Source organism: Falco naumanni, chromosome 7, assembly GCF_017639655.2.
Source record: "Falco naumanni isolate bFalNau1 chromosome 7, bFalNau1.pat, whole genome shotgun sequence".
Lineage (NCBI taxonomy): Eukaryota > Metazoa > Chordata > Aves > Falconiformes > Falconidae > Falco > Falco naumanni.
The window spans coordinates 16,276,946-16,292,398 of record NC_054060.1 but is presented as its reverse complement, the minus strand read 5'-3'; the positions used below and the strand labels follow the sequence as shown (position 1 = coordinate 16,292,398).

Below are 15,453 nucleotides of genomic sequence, written 5' to 3'. Positions count from 1 at the left end.
CCAAGAACAATAAAAAAATCTTGACCACTAGACTTGCAGAACACAAGCAGCATCTGTCTAGGCACAACCTTAAGCATTTGACAAATCTGACAGTCCAGAACTGTTCACACCTGTGAACAGAAATTAGCTGAAATTTTTACCTGCTGTGACTCTTGCAGCAAGAACTTCAGCTCCATTCTTACTGATGCTAAACCACCACCTTGTGCCCCATGAAGACTACAGTAACTTAGAAAAACCCTTAGAAGAGCTTGGTTCTTCTGCAGCCACCATTTTCGTCTTTCAGCATGTTCTCGTTTTGCTTGTAACCTACGTCTTTCTATCTGGTGCCGTTCATATGAACCAATGTCTGGCTTATCCACAATTTCATCATGATCGAGTAGATCCCCATTTACTTTGGTGTATGTTTTACAATAGTCTTTGCCCCCTGCGTCATGGTTGCATATTTCATGCATAGCAGCAATCTCTTTTTCAAGCCAGTTGTACAGCTGAAATCTGAGCTTTCCTCCATCTACTTCATAACCTGTAGCCAAAGTCCTCAGTTCAGTCATAAGGATCTTCAAACAGGCTCTGAACTTCAGTTGTTCAGCAATAACATCAACCTCAGTGTCTCCTGCATCAGAAACGTCCCCAAGTGGTGTTTGTGGGATGTTGGTGTCCGAGGTTCTCTCATCATCTTCTCCATTCTTAGAATCAGATTTTGAGTTTTTCATCATTATACCAACATCCTTGTCCTCTTCGTCTGACCCACTTTTGTCTTCACCCCAATCAAGAGTAAGAGGCTCATCATCAAATTTTACCGCTGGTTGACTCCAGTCGAATTGTGCTGAAGATTCAACAGTGTTCTCAAAAGCAAAGGAAGTTGAAGTTGGCTTTGACCAGTCTATATCACCACTTCCAGCACCATCCCTTAGGGCTTTGGAATCTGAAACACCAGCCTGTATTGGAGGACTAGATGAATCTTTCTCTGCAGCCACAGTAGACTTTTTTCTTATTTTTGGAATTTTGGAAAGGACTTCAAGAGCGAGTACAGGGCAGCCCACTTTAAAATGAGCATTTGCGGTAGTGAAGAATAATTTTCTTTCTATAAGATTAATTTTGTCAACAAAGCTTTTCTCAGTTTTTAGACCTAAGGTGGCCAAAGTCCCCTCTGGTGAGCTGAAGTATCTTCGGATGAGCAAAGGGTGAGTCCGAAGATAATTGTAAAAACTGAATACCACAGGATTGCATGACTTGACGATAACTAAGGAATTAAACAGATAACATCTATTGAAAATGGCTTTCAAATGCTATTATTCTGTTTTGCAGTATTTCCTGCGGTACAGAGTTTTGTCAGAACACAAAAACAGAGACAGTTTTGTGTCTAGTTGCCAAAACAAAATGAAAGACTTATTTATTCCCCACCAAAAAAACCCTAAAGGTATGAGCTGGATGAGTAGAAAGATGCTAAGTTGTCTCATTTGCCTCACTATTTAATCCACTCAGCTAGACCTAAAATAAAGCTGGCGTGATCATCTGGGTAGAGATTTCCCCAAGGGAGAGAATATGCCACAGAAACCTATACAGCCACCTGTCACTTAACATTAATCTCAGAAGAGACAGGATAGGAAATCCTGCTAGAACACTGCTAATTCCTAGAAGCAAGAACAAGAATTTAAGTCCGTTGGAATAAAGACTGGTCAGCATACAGTGGCAGAGAGGTATTGTAGAGAAGTACCAAACAAAGGTGGCCCTCCTGAGCTTATCCAACAACAGAACAAAGTTTGGTACTTAGTTTGGGGGTTGGACATGAGTCCTCGGAAAAAACTGAAAAAGATTTTTTCCCTTATTTTATTAAGAAGTAGAAATTGTGTGGGCCAGTAGATAAGCCAATTAATGATTTCAGCATAATAGCATCTCAGTAGAAAGGACTGCATACATACAAAGAAAGTATTTCTCCTTCTCTACTTTATCTTAAAAAGTTTGTCCCATCAGACTAGTGGTTTCCTCTTACCTGGGTTTTCATCATCATCTTTAGGTGTTTGTTCCAGTAACGTGTCCAGTGCTCTAGTGTAATCTTTCATTATCCAGTATGCAATGCTTCTCAGAAATGGATCGGAATGCAATTTAGTACAGCTGAATCCAGCTCCATCCTTACGGCAACCCAAAATCTTTTCATAAAGAATGGAGGTATATGTGACAGAGGTTTCAAACTCTGATTCATATAAACGAGCAATAACCATCGCCAACTGGATGTCTTCCATTTTCTCAAGGCACACCTACAGTAAGAAGTGGGGAAAAAGTTGCTTTATGAGGGAAAGGTAGTTCTTTAAAATAACAGTGAAGTGAATAGCAACATGTGTTTACAGAACAGATGATTTTTTTCTCAGTGTATCTGTTCTTTAAACTATATATTCATCTCTGGGTCAAAAACATGGTAAGTAAGATACACCCAAGTCACATACTTTCTTCCGTGTTTGGAAAGAGGTGTACTTTCTTCTATTTCAGGAATTATGGTATGCATAGCAGTACATCAACATGTAAAAAATTAATACGGCAGAAGTAAAGGTCATTATTTTTATTCTACCTAGTAGAATGAACATAACTTCCAGCTTTAATGCTAATATATCACTGGTAAGATCTTCTTCACACTGTCTCATCTACAGAATTATATCTCTGAGGATAATTCTTTACCTTCTCAGGTAAAGACAAACATACTGCATATAAATAGGGAGGATAAAGGTTCTCTAATTCTCATTCTCTCCTGAGAGGTACTGCTTAGGTTATGATCCTGCTAACAGCTCTCACCTCCCTTGTGGCAGGCAACATCACAGCTCCACCAAAAAGGGATGCTCGAGCTGCTTCAGAAGAGAACTCTGCCTCCTTTTTTCACTCAGTGTTGTAACAATAGGTCATGCAGAATAGCCAGAGGCTGAACAGAGCGCTACAACTTAACTGCGCTGATCACACAGAAAGTTTTGCTGGAAGGGTCATGACTGGTATTCCTAAGAGTGCTTCCACTGAGGACTGATGTACCTGAACAATTATTCTGACCTTCAGATCAGCTTCCAAGCTGCTTTTCACAGTAGTGTGGGGGTAAATGGTATGCCTGCAGGGCACAAGGGGGTCATGTGTGGACATACTGTACAATTTTTGCTGCCGCAATTTGTGAAAACATCAGCAGAGAAAGGCTTGTAAGGATGCAGGTCAAATTAGAAACTGAAACTTAGTTTCTCAAAAGTGGATACCTCTATTGCATCTTTCAGTGAACCTGCTAGCAAGAAAAATGCAGCTGATTGTTCAAAGCGTTGTTTTCCCAACAAAGCAAAAGCATTTTTTAAGGCAGCTTTGCGCCATCTATCTTCACTGAAGTTGTGGCTGAAAAAGGCAGTCATCTTTTCATCATGCTGGGACCTGTGTAAAGAAATGCAATGCATACAACTACTTATTACAGAACCTTATCACAGAATCCCTTGAACATCACTTTAAATTAAACCTTAATCTTGAACAAGTTCTGCTTTGCATTCCTGGTTCAATTAAGATTTAATCAACCTTATGGTTAGCAGAACTCACCTAAACAGACCCCACACCACTGCTTTTTTCTTCATAGCAAGGTAAAAAAGTGCAGCATCTAAGGCATCATTGTTCCTCTGGAATGAAGCTTTTGCAACCTGTAGTAAACAAAACCTACAATTATTACTGAAAACATAGCTGCTTTTAGTTAAACAACATCCTCTGTCAGGGAGGATCGTCGAGGTGATTTGTATTATTTCTACAAAACAACAGTTACTTCCTGTCAGAATGTTTTATTCATATGTAATAGCTCTTGTTATATTGTAAATGTTCTTAAGAGTCAGAAAAACAGCACAACTGCAGATACTAACCCCTCTCAACCACAGTGGGACATTACAAATAAAAATGTTTTCTTTAAAAGCGTTATAGCAACTGATACTATTAGGCGAAATTCCTCTTGCAACCCATTATTTACATATACTTAAGCTAATCTAAGTGTTTCTTTAATGAAGACCGTTTGTTTTTTGTATAGGACTCAAATGTAATTGCATTTGATTTGGAGTACTAGGATAATTAAGTTCTGGTGCTCCTGGATTCTCTGAGTATCCTGTAACTTTTTAAAATGTATTCTTACAACAGATGACTTGGAATTCAGTAAACTAGTAAGTACTTCTGTTCCACAGACATTTCAAAGATTGCATTATTTGTTGTAATTCAAAGGAAAAGCTAGTAATTATTCAAATCCATCAAACTATCAAGTTACAAGGAAGCTGAAATTCTTAAAGCAAGGATTTAAATCTCATTGGTAGCTATGGGAAACAGTGTTAGATATTACCTCAAAAATATATTGTATTTTATCCCTTATTAGATCTCCCATAAGAAAACTCTGCATGCTAATGAGATTTGGTATAATTTTTGTTTTACATAATATAGGTGCATATTTCTATAAAACAGTAATTTTGCGACTCTTCAGAAGAGTAAAAGCTGCACTTATGTGCAGTTCAGTTCTTTTATGTTCTATAGTACTCCATTAAAAAAATATAAAATTTGCAAAACCACCCTTTGTGTAGTTTTTATTGACTAATATTTTTAGATATATTTATTTCTTAAATAAAACCCACTACTGAATTGAAAGCATAATTCCCTTTTTAATCTACAAATACAGATTGTCTCACATACCTGAAAACAAGTTTCTTCTTAAAAACAAGGTACTTAGTATGATCTTTAACATACCATAAAGGGGGCAGAGAAGTTAGGTATTTCAGAAATGGCTTTTCCCTAGTTCAACTGTAATACATCTTACTGTTAAATATAAAAATATTGTAAGCCAGGACTGCCAACATCAATTGGCATGGAAAAAAACCTAGTTACACAGTCCCCTGGTGGGGCTGGAGTACAAAGGAATCTGCTATATAGAAGGCACCATGCGTATCTGTTGAGGCATACGTAATAGCATGTAACTGTAATTTGTAAGCAGTAAGAAGTACCTTCTCAATGCATCTTCGGAGTGTGTTGATATTCCTGACCCACCACCCAATACCCATAGCTCTCAGTTCAGACCACTGTGGGTCTCCCTTCTGGATAGCAGGAATCATATTGATCAACTCCTCCTCAGCCTCAGAATGAAACGCCCATGCAAAATGGCAAGTAGATAAGCCTAAAAAATAACATAGGATAATAAAATTCAGACGATTAAAACTTGTTAATAAGAAAATGGAATATGTGAGAGGTGCAAAGTGGGATCTTCCCACCCAAGAGTTAGGGAGATCTGCGAGAGGCTGTTTCCCTCAACAGGAAGCAGAGCTGCTAAAGGAACAGCTGAAATAACTTTTTGCTTGCTAGGAATGTCCTCTCCTCAGTTTCTCCCATCGTTTTCCACTACCCCATTCATATATGTACTGGAATTATGTGGTGAAAGACCGAAGGAAAAATACTCTGTTATCACAGCAGCAGACCCATTCTGGGCCAGAAACCTTTCTGTCTGTGGTTTAGGTGGTATCTGCTTTTCTTTCCTGTATTTCACAACAGCATTTACTCAGATTAAGCAAGGGAAAAAACCTGTTGTGATGAAAACAGTAAAATAATCTTTAAGATAAGATAAAGCCATGGTCACGTAAAGCAGTATGTTCACTCCTCTGGCAGAAACAAAGAAATATATGCACAATCTTTATGTTACCTGGCTGAAGAACTTATCCATGCCTCAAACTGAATGGGCAGAATCTACCTTCTGTGCTAAAGCTATACTTTTTCTGCTATACTTTTGTTTAGCCTATACTAAACCTTTACAAGATAAGGGCCTTTATGGAACAGATATAATCTAAAATTAACATGCAGATATTAGAAATATCATATATTATAAATCAAACATAACCAGATCCCATCAGCTCAAGTGGGTTGACCAAATGAAAGCAATACTTTGCTCTAAGAATTACCTTGGTGAAGCAGCTGAACTCGGTATAGAGGTGGGAGTGATGTTAGAAGGCAGGTGTGCAAGCGCATGGCCAACAAATACCGTAAGCCACATTCATCTAAGGTATCTCTTCCTGTGAAATATAAAATACTGACTTTTGAACACGCAGATGACTACAAAAAGCATATATACAACTTGCCACGTGCAGTGAGGAACGTATGTTTTTTAACATGCTGAGAACCTGAACTACCAGTTATTATATATGAAATATAAGTAGAGATTTATACTTAAGCGTTTTTCTTTCTTACTTTATCTAATCTGAATGACTGGTGCTAGCTTTCAGCTTTGGTATCCCAGAATACCCAAGGACTAAGTTTACATTTGCTGAGAAGAACAAGAACGTTAATTCAATAATATATCTGTTACTAACCTGAGTAATTCTTATCTCTGTTCTCATCTAGTTCAGTGCTTGTCGTGGCCACGGTGTCTGCCAAAGCAACAAGGAACATCTGCTCCAGTCGAGTGAGGCCTGGCAGACTTGAGTGCATCAGGTGGCTTGAAAGGACACTAGCATGTTCTCTGCCAAAGTAAGTCGGACCATACTGTGACAGGTTAATAACTTTTGATTTACTCTCCCTCTTTTCAGGCTCAAAATCAATGAAGTCTTCAGTTGTAACAGGCTGAATCTGGAACAGATCCGAGTACTGATCCTCTGTTTTCCTCTTAGCCTGATCTTCAGAGCCCTGAGGTATTTTAGAAGTTTCTTCAGAAACGTAAGTGGCATCTTGATCTGCAGCAAGCAGCGCATACAGTGGCAGTGGGGGAATTGAGTCTATCTCTGTGTAGTCTCGAGTACCATCTTTTCCAGCTGTGATGGTATCCTTTGCAGTACTACCGCTTACACTGATGGTACGAGAAAGGTGGCGTTTAGGACCAGTTCCTTCTCCAGCTTCTGTGTCTTTAACTATTGCAACTTCTCCTGCAATACATTTAACTAAATGTGATAGAATGGCTTTGGCTCGACGAACTTTACCCAGATCCATAAGTTCTAATAACTGGGTTGGATGATACTGGGGTAGAGTAGGTGAAAGAACATGAGCAGCTTCAAAAAGGCCACCGTCCTGGATTACAGTTGGAGTGCCAAAAACATCATCCACAATACCCGCCCCATCAATGACACTGGTCTTCTTTGCTATCAAGCTTGTTTTGAGTGAGTCTTGTGTTGTTGAGTCTTCAGTAGTAAAAACATCGCTTTCTCCATCACCAAACTTGACAGCATGTTTCCATTGGGCATAAACATGCATTTCACAGTCCATTCCCACCACCAGTATGCCATCTCTCACCCAGGACAGAGAAACAGGCAATGAAGGAGTACCATCTACAGATGATACCAAATCAATTGATCTAAGCAACACCCACTTTGACTTTATACCTTGTTTTATGCTTCCACCTAGTGGTAAAGTAATGACAGCTACTCCCTCTTTGCTGCTAGTTTGATCCGTTACAATTCCCGAAAGTCTTCCATACATGAAGATGTTGGCACCAACTCCAACTGTCAATATATGTGAACCGTCTTCTTTTGATACCCAGTCCAAGTGCACCAGATGCTTGATACTGGGCACCAGGTATTTGTCTTTATTCAAAAAAGCATCTGATTTACTGTAAACAAATAAATTACTATCTACACTGACCCGCGAATCAAGTACGCTTCCAACCTTAACTAAATCATCCAGATGAATCGTCTGTTCCAAAACCCATTCTGATCCTCCTGTAGACTCACATTCCAGTATACAAACATGCATGGAAAATTCTTTGGAAACAAAACCATTGTGCTGTATGGGTTGTTTGTACGCTACTGCAAGACGTCCTGTGTAAGAACAGCTAACGGCAACTGGCCTTCCTACTATGCTCACTGTACTGCTGTTGTCTTCTCCTTCATCATTCATTAAGGGCCATTTTCTCCAATGGTATGTTTCCCTTTCTTCATTTTTGCTGTTTAGGTCTGTCTCTACAGTACATCTCCAGAACCGCACTCTGCTGTCTGAACATGATGTCACTATCAAATAAGGTGCAAGGCAGACTGGGTATATCGATGAAGAACTCAGGTGACCTGGAGTAAGACAAACATTTCCTTTTAGTAATATAAAGTAGAATGCCTATATGAATAAGGCAGACATAACACTGTCTAACTACTGATAGAGAACTTTACCCAACTCCAAATTAGAAAAATAAATCCAGGTTGTAAAGGCAAATGTATTAAGGCTGGTAACAGTCTTGCGGCTTGAACATTACTATTCATCTGCATTTCTGGTCACTATTCAAAGAAAATAAGCCGAAACTGAACTAATCCCAAGAAGGGGTGGTCGAAAGTCTTAATCAGATGAGATTAAAGAAGTTAAGATTAGGTTCATCTAGCCTACCAAAATGAAACCTAAGGCAGAGTGGGGAAGACAGGAGAGCCATAGAAAAACAGAGAAACAGGAAGTGCAAGTACATCAGGTAAAAAACCCCAAACAAACACCCAGCATGTTAATGCTGGCAGAAGAACAAGTGAGTATAAATTGTTCGTTAATAAATTCAGACTAGAAGTTAGGTTTCCAACTATTGGAGCTTTTAGAGCTTTCCTGTGGGGACTTGATACATGTATGAAAGGGTAACATGACATGGACACAATGATTTGAAAGAGTCTTTTTAGTCCCGCATTGCCTCTATCACTAAATTAGAATGTGACAGGCTGAGGAAATACAATCCTATAAACTAGGAGGTAAATTAGTGGACCAACTGGATAGAAAAAAAAGTTACATTTACCTGCTGAAGGAGTTGCTCTTATTACTTCTACACCAACAGGAAGATCCAGAGGCTGGCTATACACAAGTCTGGAACTCAGAATGAGTTTACTAGCAGTCTGAAGATTAGCAATTGATGAAGATCGTGGAATGGGACTTATACCAGGTGATATATCTGGAGAGGAATCCACAGTCTTTTGCTCAGGTACACTAAGCTTATTTTCTGATGACGTAACTTCTGTTGGTTTTGCTATATATATATATATAAATGCCAACAGTGTTAAACAAATTGTTTCAAAGGACAAGGCATGAATATAACTACAATCAGATTTATTATTTTAGCAGTGCATAAATTACACTGAAAATAATTATATGATGTGTGCAAAATGTGTTAGTTTCATTGCATGCTGTGACTATTTGTTTTAAGATACCCATAACATTCTGAAATACTGACAGTTTAAAATAAAGGTTCCAGTGTGTAAGTACACGCTCATCCTATCAAGAAATTTTTATATTGCTATTGGTATAGAATGCAACCAATGCCTGTAAGGAATCGTACTTCTATTGCATTGACAAATTGTTCTGAAGATTCCTGACTCTGAGGCTTCTGCTTGACAAATGTGGCACAATTTGTTTTAAAAATCAACCACTAAGCCCTTATTTTAAATAATATGAAAGAAGTGTCTGTCTCTAAGAAAATTAGAGTCACTCACTCACCTAAACAGGCTTGCACAGATTTGAGGTGAAGATGCCACATCTGAAGAACAGAGCAGCCATTACTATCTTTCTCAATTACTACTAGGTAGAACTTTTCTGAGAAAGGTGGTGGACGATACCCTGTAATTTAAACATATTATCACTATCATGAAGTTTACATTCAACAAAGAACTTTCAATAACAGAAGACATTAAAAACTGATACTTTTTAGCAGCTCAACAATATTCAAACAGTGTCATTGACAGTATTTTTTAATTGACGTTTTGTTTATGGCTATGGAAGAATTACAGAAACAAAAAGACAGACTGACTTACAGACAACCTGAGTGTTAGTGGCAAGTCTAATTTATTGCATATATTTGCCTTCCCAGTCAGTTTGAACTGTTTTGCTAAATTACTCTTTTCTACCTGCCCGTTTTCTTCCTTTTTCGTTTAAAGTTTTAATTCTACAACCAAATTCCCTAGTTACTTTCCCTTGTATTAAGTTGGGAGTCAGGTGTATTCACCTTATCACCTGGAATTACATACCGATGCAGAAAATACACTTTTGTTCTATTTTTTTTATAGTTTTTTTATATGTAACAGAGCATTTTGAAAAATGGACTTTGTCATGTAAATTCAAATGTTTCACTCTATGCAAAATAGAATGCCTTTGTTTACTGTTACCAGGTAAACAACAATTCATATGACCAACGTGAAACAGCCATTTTACTAAATTCTGCAGATTCTCATTAAAAAGGGAAGTAGCATATGCTGGCTAGATTTCACTAGTCCTTAAGAACATTTTCAGTACTTACTTCATACATATTAGTTATTTTTATGGTATACCTTGTGATGGCTGGAAAAATATCTCAGTTTCCTTCCCTTCCACATCTTCCTTATGTGGTTTGTATCCCAAAATGAAGTCTTCTTGAAAGACATGAAGCAATTGTGTGTTTGAACCACACTGAAACATTAAGCAATAGTTACACTTCCAGAACAGTATAGCAACATTTTGTAATAATGCAATTATTTCTTTTGTGCAATCTAGCTACCGAAGAGGATCACTTTCTTTTATAGCGTTGAAAATTATTTTAATGCATCTGGAAAACTAACCATTTTCCTCTTATATTAAGGAAAGCATATTCTAGAACCTGAATGTTTGTATATTCAAATAATTTCCCTGAGATCTATCATGCTAGACAAATTCTGTAATGACATATTTTGCCACAGTTATTGACAAATGCATTAGTATATGGTTTTTATTTCTTTAGGCATTGAATAAATGACAGTGGCAAAACCTCTTAAGACTTTATCCCTCTTCAGTGGGAAGACATGTCTGCAGTGATTTGCTTGAGAAATCTAAAAAAGGGAATGAATTACAGATTTTCCTTCTCTTGGATATCTCAACAGCTGTCCTTCCTGACAGCAACAGATTTCTTTGCAGTACCTCCACCTCTTTATAAAGGAAGCTGCTGGCAGTGAAATCCTCTCCTGCAGCCACGGAAAAATATGTCCCCCAAAGACAGTGATGGTAAAGTTTCCATGTTGCAGAACACCCTTTTTCCAGAGAAACATGGAAAGAGAGTATTTCCTGTACTAATCTATAAAAGTTTTAGAAAAATAGTTTGTAAATCTGAACTCAAAATTGAAGATCCTATGTGATTAATACTTCAAAGACATGGAAATCTATTGAGAAATACTTCTTTATACATGTCAAAAACATCCAGATGGCTAATTAGGAAATGGCAAAACACACTGTTTTCACAGGCTGCTTCCTAACAGAAAATAGCAATGGAACATGTATGATCAAAATAACTGTAAGTAAGAACAAGGTATAAATAATACTACTTTCTCATTGATTGAAATTTATAGCTAACAGATGGAAATTTTTCTAACAAGACAGACAAAAAAAAAAATCTGGAGTCATACATGGCTATGATTCCTATGCTTTAGAATAGTTAGGTCTAGTTTTTAGGTTTGGGTTTTTTTTAATATTGTTCACCTTTTTGTTTATTTGAGGGGGATTGTTTGGTTGGGGTTTCTCCCCCCGTTAAATTAGAATGGTTTGTAAACCAGTCTCTAATTAAGTTTTGTTTTCATCAAGATTTATGTTTAGAAAATATTGTTACGCTGACAACTTTGGGGCTTTGGGCTCCTAGCAGCTAAAAGAAAGCTATCTTGACTAAAATGTTCCAGGTATCTCAACATCCAGAAAAATTCAAGGCAGTCATCACCATAGAGAAATGTCATGTCTTTTACCTCTTCTAAACAGACTTCTAAACAGGTTAATTAACAGCCACAACTACTAAACACCTTTATGTGATACCCTTAAAGAGTTAACAATTTATTTACTTTATTTGTTATTGCATCAAGTTCAATAATGCATCCTGGTCGAGCAGTAGATTGTTGGCTCACAATGTTAAACACTTCCCCAATAAGTTTCTGAAACAGAGCAAAATGAGAAAGGTTAGTATATTTTTCTTTGAGACAGACGGAAATTGCTGTCATTTACAATAAACTGATGCTTTAATTATCCTTGTGGGCATAAATCATAACAGATTTCTTCCTGTTGTCATTTTGGCACTTATGAATAATGCGTTTATCAAGACATTTGCACTGTTATGAGTCTGCAGCTATCCATGGGGTTAGCACACCAGTTTTTATGGAAACCAAATCTTGTTTATTTAAAGATTTATCCTTTCATAACATAACATAGTATCTGTGCCATGAAAAACTGAAATATATTGCTTCACTTTAAACAAAATTTTCAGGTTTTGTCACAACACAAAAAATAAATCAGTAAAGATTATATATAAACTGAAGGCTCTTAATTTATGCTGGAATGCGCACAATCATCGCTCCTAGAACAGTTTCCTCAGACTGATCTGAATACTGACAGGCTTTATCTTGTAGGATAGTTTATCAAATACCAGAAGAATGGAAAAAAATATAGGAAAGATGTGCTTCTTTATACAATAACAGTGCAAGGTCTGGCTTTACTTTGCTTTAAGTCATAGAAATGAAAGAAAAAAGGATGAAAAAACTGCTTATTACAGAAAAAGTAAGAACTAATATTACCCTTAGCAATAACCTACTGATTTCCTCATATCCCACCATCTCTACCCTTCCTCATACATAAATGTAACTTAGGTGGATACACCGAAGTCTTGCTCTTCTGTCTTCACCTTCCCACTTACTCTTGACTCCCCTCTTTTGAGAGGGCAATGCAAGAAATCCTGTTGGGGAAACTTGTCAGGACAATTTTGTTTCAGTCCAGCCCCTGTTAGCAGCAGCAGCTGCATTTCTGTCTGATAACATTTCTAGACAGCTACAAAACATGCAATTACGCAAGGTATAATGTGTAGTAAGAATGTAGTAAGAATACATGAAATGGCACAAAAATTACACAGAACCAAGTGAAGACAAACCACTGGAGGGGAAAAAAAGTTACCTGAATTAGTTTTATTTTAATACTTTCAAACCATTGCTACCTAAAACTTACAGATGATTCAGGGTCAGATAATTCATCTAGAAGTTTTCGGGCATCTACAACAGCTTGATAGAGTCTCAGGTTTTTGCCATCAGATGCCACAAAGCAAGCACTAGCAGAGTTGCAGTAAGTACCTAATAGAAAACACAAAATTTCATAGTTAAAAAAAATGGCAGTCAAATGGCATCAAGTAGTTGAACTTTGAAATAACTCCCTTTCTGCTCATTTACGTAACTGAAACTCATCATGAAAGTTGATTAATAAAAGCAGAATTCATTTATGTTTACACACATGTAAAAATCAGCATGTAGTGCACGTAAGGGAATGCTGCCACTCCTTAATGTGGTTATGTTCTTTTCACTGTCACCTCTAAGGAGGTGCTTGGAACGGCTAACTAGCTTCCCCAGATTGCCAGCAATGATTTGGAGTAGGACTCTAAGGTATACTGTTCAGGAAGCTATATTAGCTATAACTTTTTTCCTTGTTTACTGTCTCTAGGCTCTTTGGATAAAATTTACTTCCATGACTATTCCCTTTTACACTCCCCTTAAAAGTGCAGATGCAGAAGTGGAGGGAGAAATATATCTGCAGTAGTGAATAACATACTAAAAACTAACAGAGGGGCTTGTTTACTTCTCTACTGTGTGTAGAACAGGCTTGACACAAGGTATTCTATTCTAATAAACATTTTCATCTTACATTATAAGAGGAAAACAACTAGTTATTTTTCTTTAGAAAGCTTTGTGAGATTCAGACAGCACAGAATGTTACTGTGTGAGCAGAGAAAACCGATTTATTCTATTTTAAATCGAAGACATGTTACGCATTTATTATTTAGGATTTTTGAGGTTATATAACATCTTTGACACCCATTTAATCATTGCAAAGGTCAGGCTTGCCTTAGCATAATAAAATAACCTGGCACTATTAGTATAAAATTTAACGTTACATCCAGCGCAAAATGACATTTTTAGTGCTGTATACAAAGATGACAACTACTACAACAGCATCTTTGTGATAACTCAAAAATAAATATCTGAGGGGCTCAATGGAGTAACATTTCTAGAGACAATTATCCTAACTGCAAGAGAAAGCCCTAAAATTAAATACAAACCCCAAAGAATTGTCCTAGGGCATTACGCATCAGATGTTGTACTGCCTGACCTCTGAAAAAACATTGTCTGCAGTTCTGTAAAGATAATGTAGTCTTTCTTTAAAAATACTCCGTGTTCTAGCTGGACTTCTGTAAACCACTGATAACCTGAAGAATTTTGGTATTGTTTTAGGATCTTCTAAGCAGAGTTCTTAGCCAGCATGTTAGAAGATTTTGCTACTGTAAATTTTGGCTGAAAATCTTTCCCAATGATTCAGATGGTCAAGTGGTCCAAATACCAGTTCAGTTCAACTCACTGCCTCCTGCAGCTGTATATGGCCAACAACCCAGATGCCCAAGTCATTGGAGCATCTGTATTATTAATACCACGTCAATGCATGGACCACTCAGTGACGCTGCCTAAAGCACTGAGGAAAGGGATAGTCTTGTTCTGTGTGAAAGCAATGATTGCTTCCTCACACAAAGAAGTTACTGAATGTCTGCTGATCCACAGTAACTACAGACACACTCAGACCAGATGAAACATTTTGGAGTGGCTTAGCCTCGAATGAAATAAAAATGCTTAATTTGCATGATGCAAGGAAATTGCTGAAAAGTTAATATAAATATACTCCAAATACAATACAATAGTAATTTATTTTAACAAATTAATTCTATGACTCACAGTGTTAACTCTATATGGAAACATAGGAAGTATACTCACCAAGGCAATAGCTGGGAATAAGTGTTGGAAGCCAGGCTACGTTAGAGAAAGCGGAGGTATGAAGAGAGTTAATTCGAGCCAATTCAGATACTCCTCCAGTGTATGACAAAGGTCCAATAGGGTCTACACGCCATAGAATCAGTTCACTATAGATTGCATTTGGATCATGGAATGTACGGGTTGCTGCATTTTTAAGTTGCTGCCTAGAAGAACCTTTCACATGTTTAATAGGATCCATTATTCTGTTTATCCTGTCAGAGTCCCAGCAACTGTCTGATTCAGGAGTTAACAGAGCATTATGGTGAGAAGATGTTAGCAGCAATGGTAAAACAGAGTGGCAAGCTAGATCATTGAGATGAAAACGGTGACCACAGTACCTAAACTTATGTGATACAGTTAGCACAGTAGTAAAAGCTGATTTATCAGCAAAAGTAACTGCCCATTGATTTAGAGAGCCATCTATATGTTTGGAAATCATCATTACTATGGGAGAAATTATATTCACATTTGCACTGTCCTGGGCAGAGCTTGGTCCTTTACTTGCTAGAGTCTTATCTGGAAAGTCCATTGTCTTCTGATGTACACCATTACTGTTATCTTTTACAAAGACAGGGCAAGCATACATCATAATATTTTTGCTAAGAGAACTAGCATCTCCTGATGGAAATGCAACAGGAATCCTAGAAGAAAATGAAACCTAAAGAAAACAAACAAAAAAAAAGAAAATTAGAATAGCAACAACTCAGTGTAAGTCTGAATAAAT

General features: G+C 37.3%; 1 protein-coding gene across 11 annotated transcripts in view; it reads right to left on the bottom strand.

The window, feature by feature from the left end:
- DMXL2 (Dmx like 2) overlaps nt 1–15,453 on the bottom strand; it is a 55,066-nt gene that overhangs the window by 19,697 nt on the left and 19,916 nt on the right. For all 11 annotated transcript variants that reach the window (XM_040600402.1, XM_040600411.1, XM_040600404.1 and 8 more), the window contains exons 12-24: nt 14,691–15,387; nt 12,886–13,007; nt 11,736–11,825; nt 10,230–10,347; nt 9,403–9,522; nt 8,708–8,935; nt 6,330–8,009; nt 5,922–6,032; nt 4,977–5,146; nt 3,550–3,647; nt 3,225–3,390; nt 1,991–2,255; nt 141–1,240 (exon numbers count right to left, since the gene is read on the bottom strand). In XM_040600402.1, coding sequence (XP_040456336.1) covers nt 141–1,240; nt 1,991–2,255; nt 3,225–3,390; nt 3,550–3,647; nt 4,977–5,146; nt 5,922–6,032; nt 6,330–8,009; nt 8,708–8,935; nt 9,403–9,522; nt 10,230–10,347; nt 11,736–11,825; nt 12,886–13,007; nt 14,691–15,387 — 4,965 coding nt within the window. The remainder of the gene's footprint in view (nt 1–140; nt 1,241–1,990; nt 2,256–3,224; nt 3,391–3,549; nt 3,648–4,976; nt 5,147–5,921; nt 6,033–6,329; nt 8,010–8,707; nt 8,936–9,402; nt 9,523–10,229; nt 10,348–11,735; nt 11,826–12,885; nt 13,008–14,690; nt 15,388–15,453) is intronic.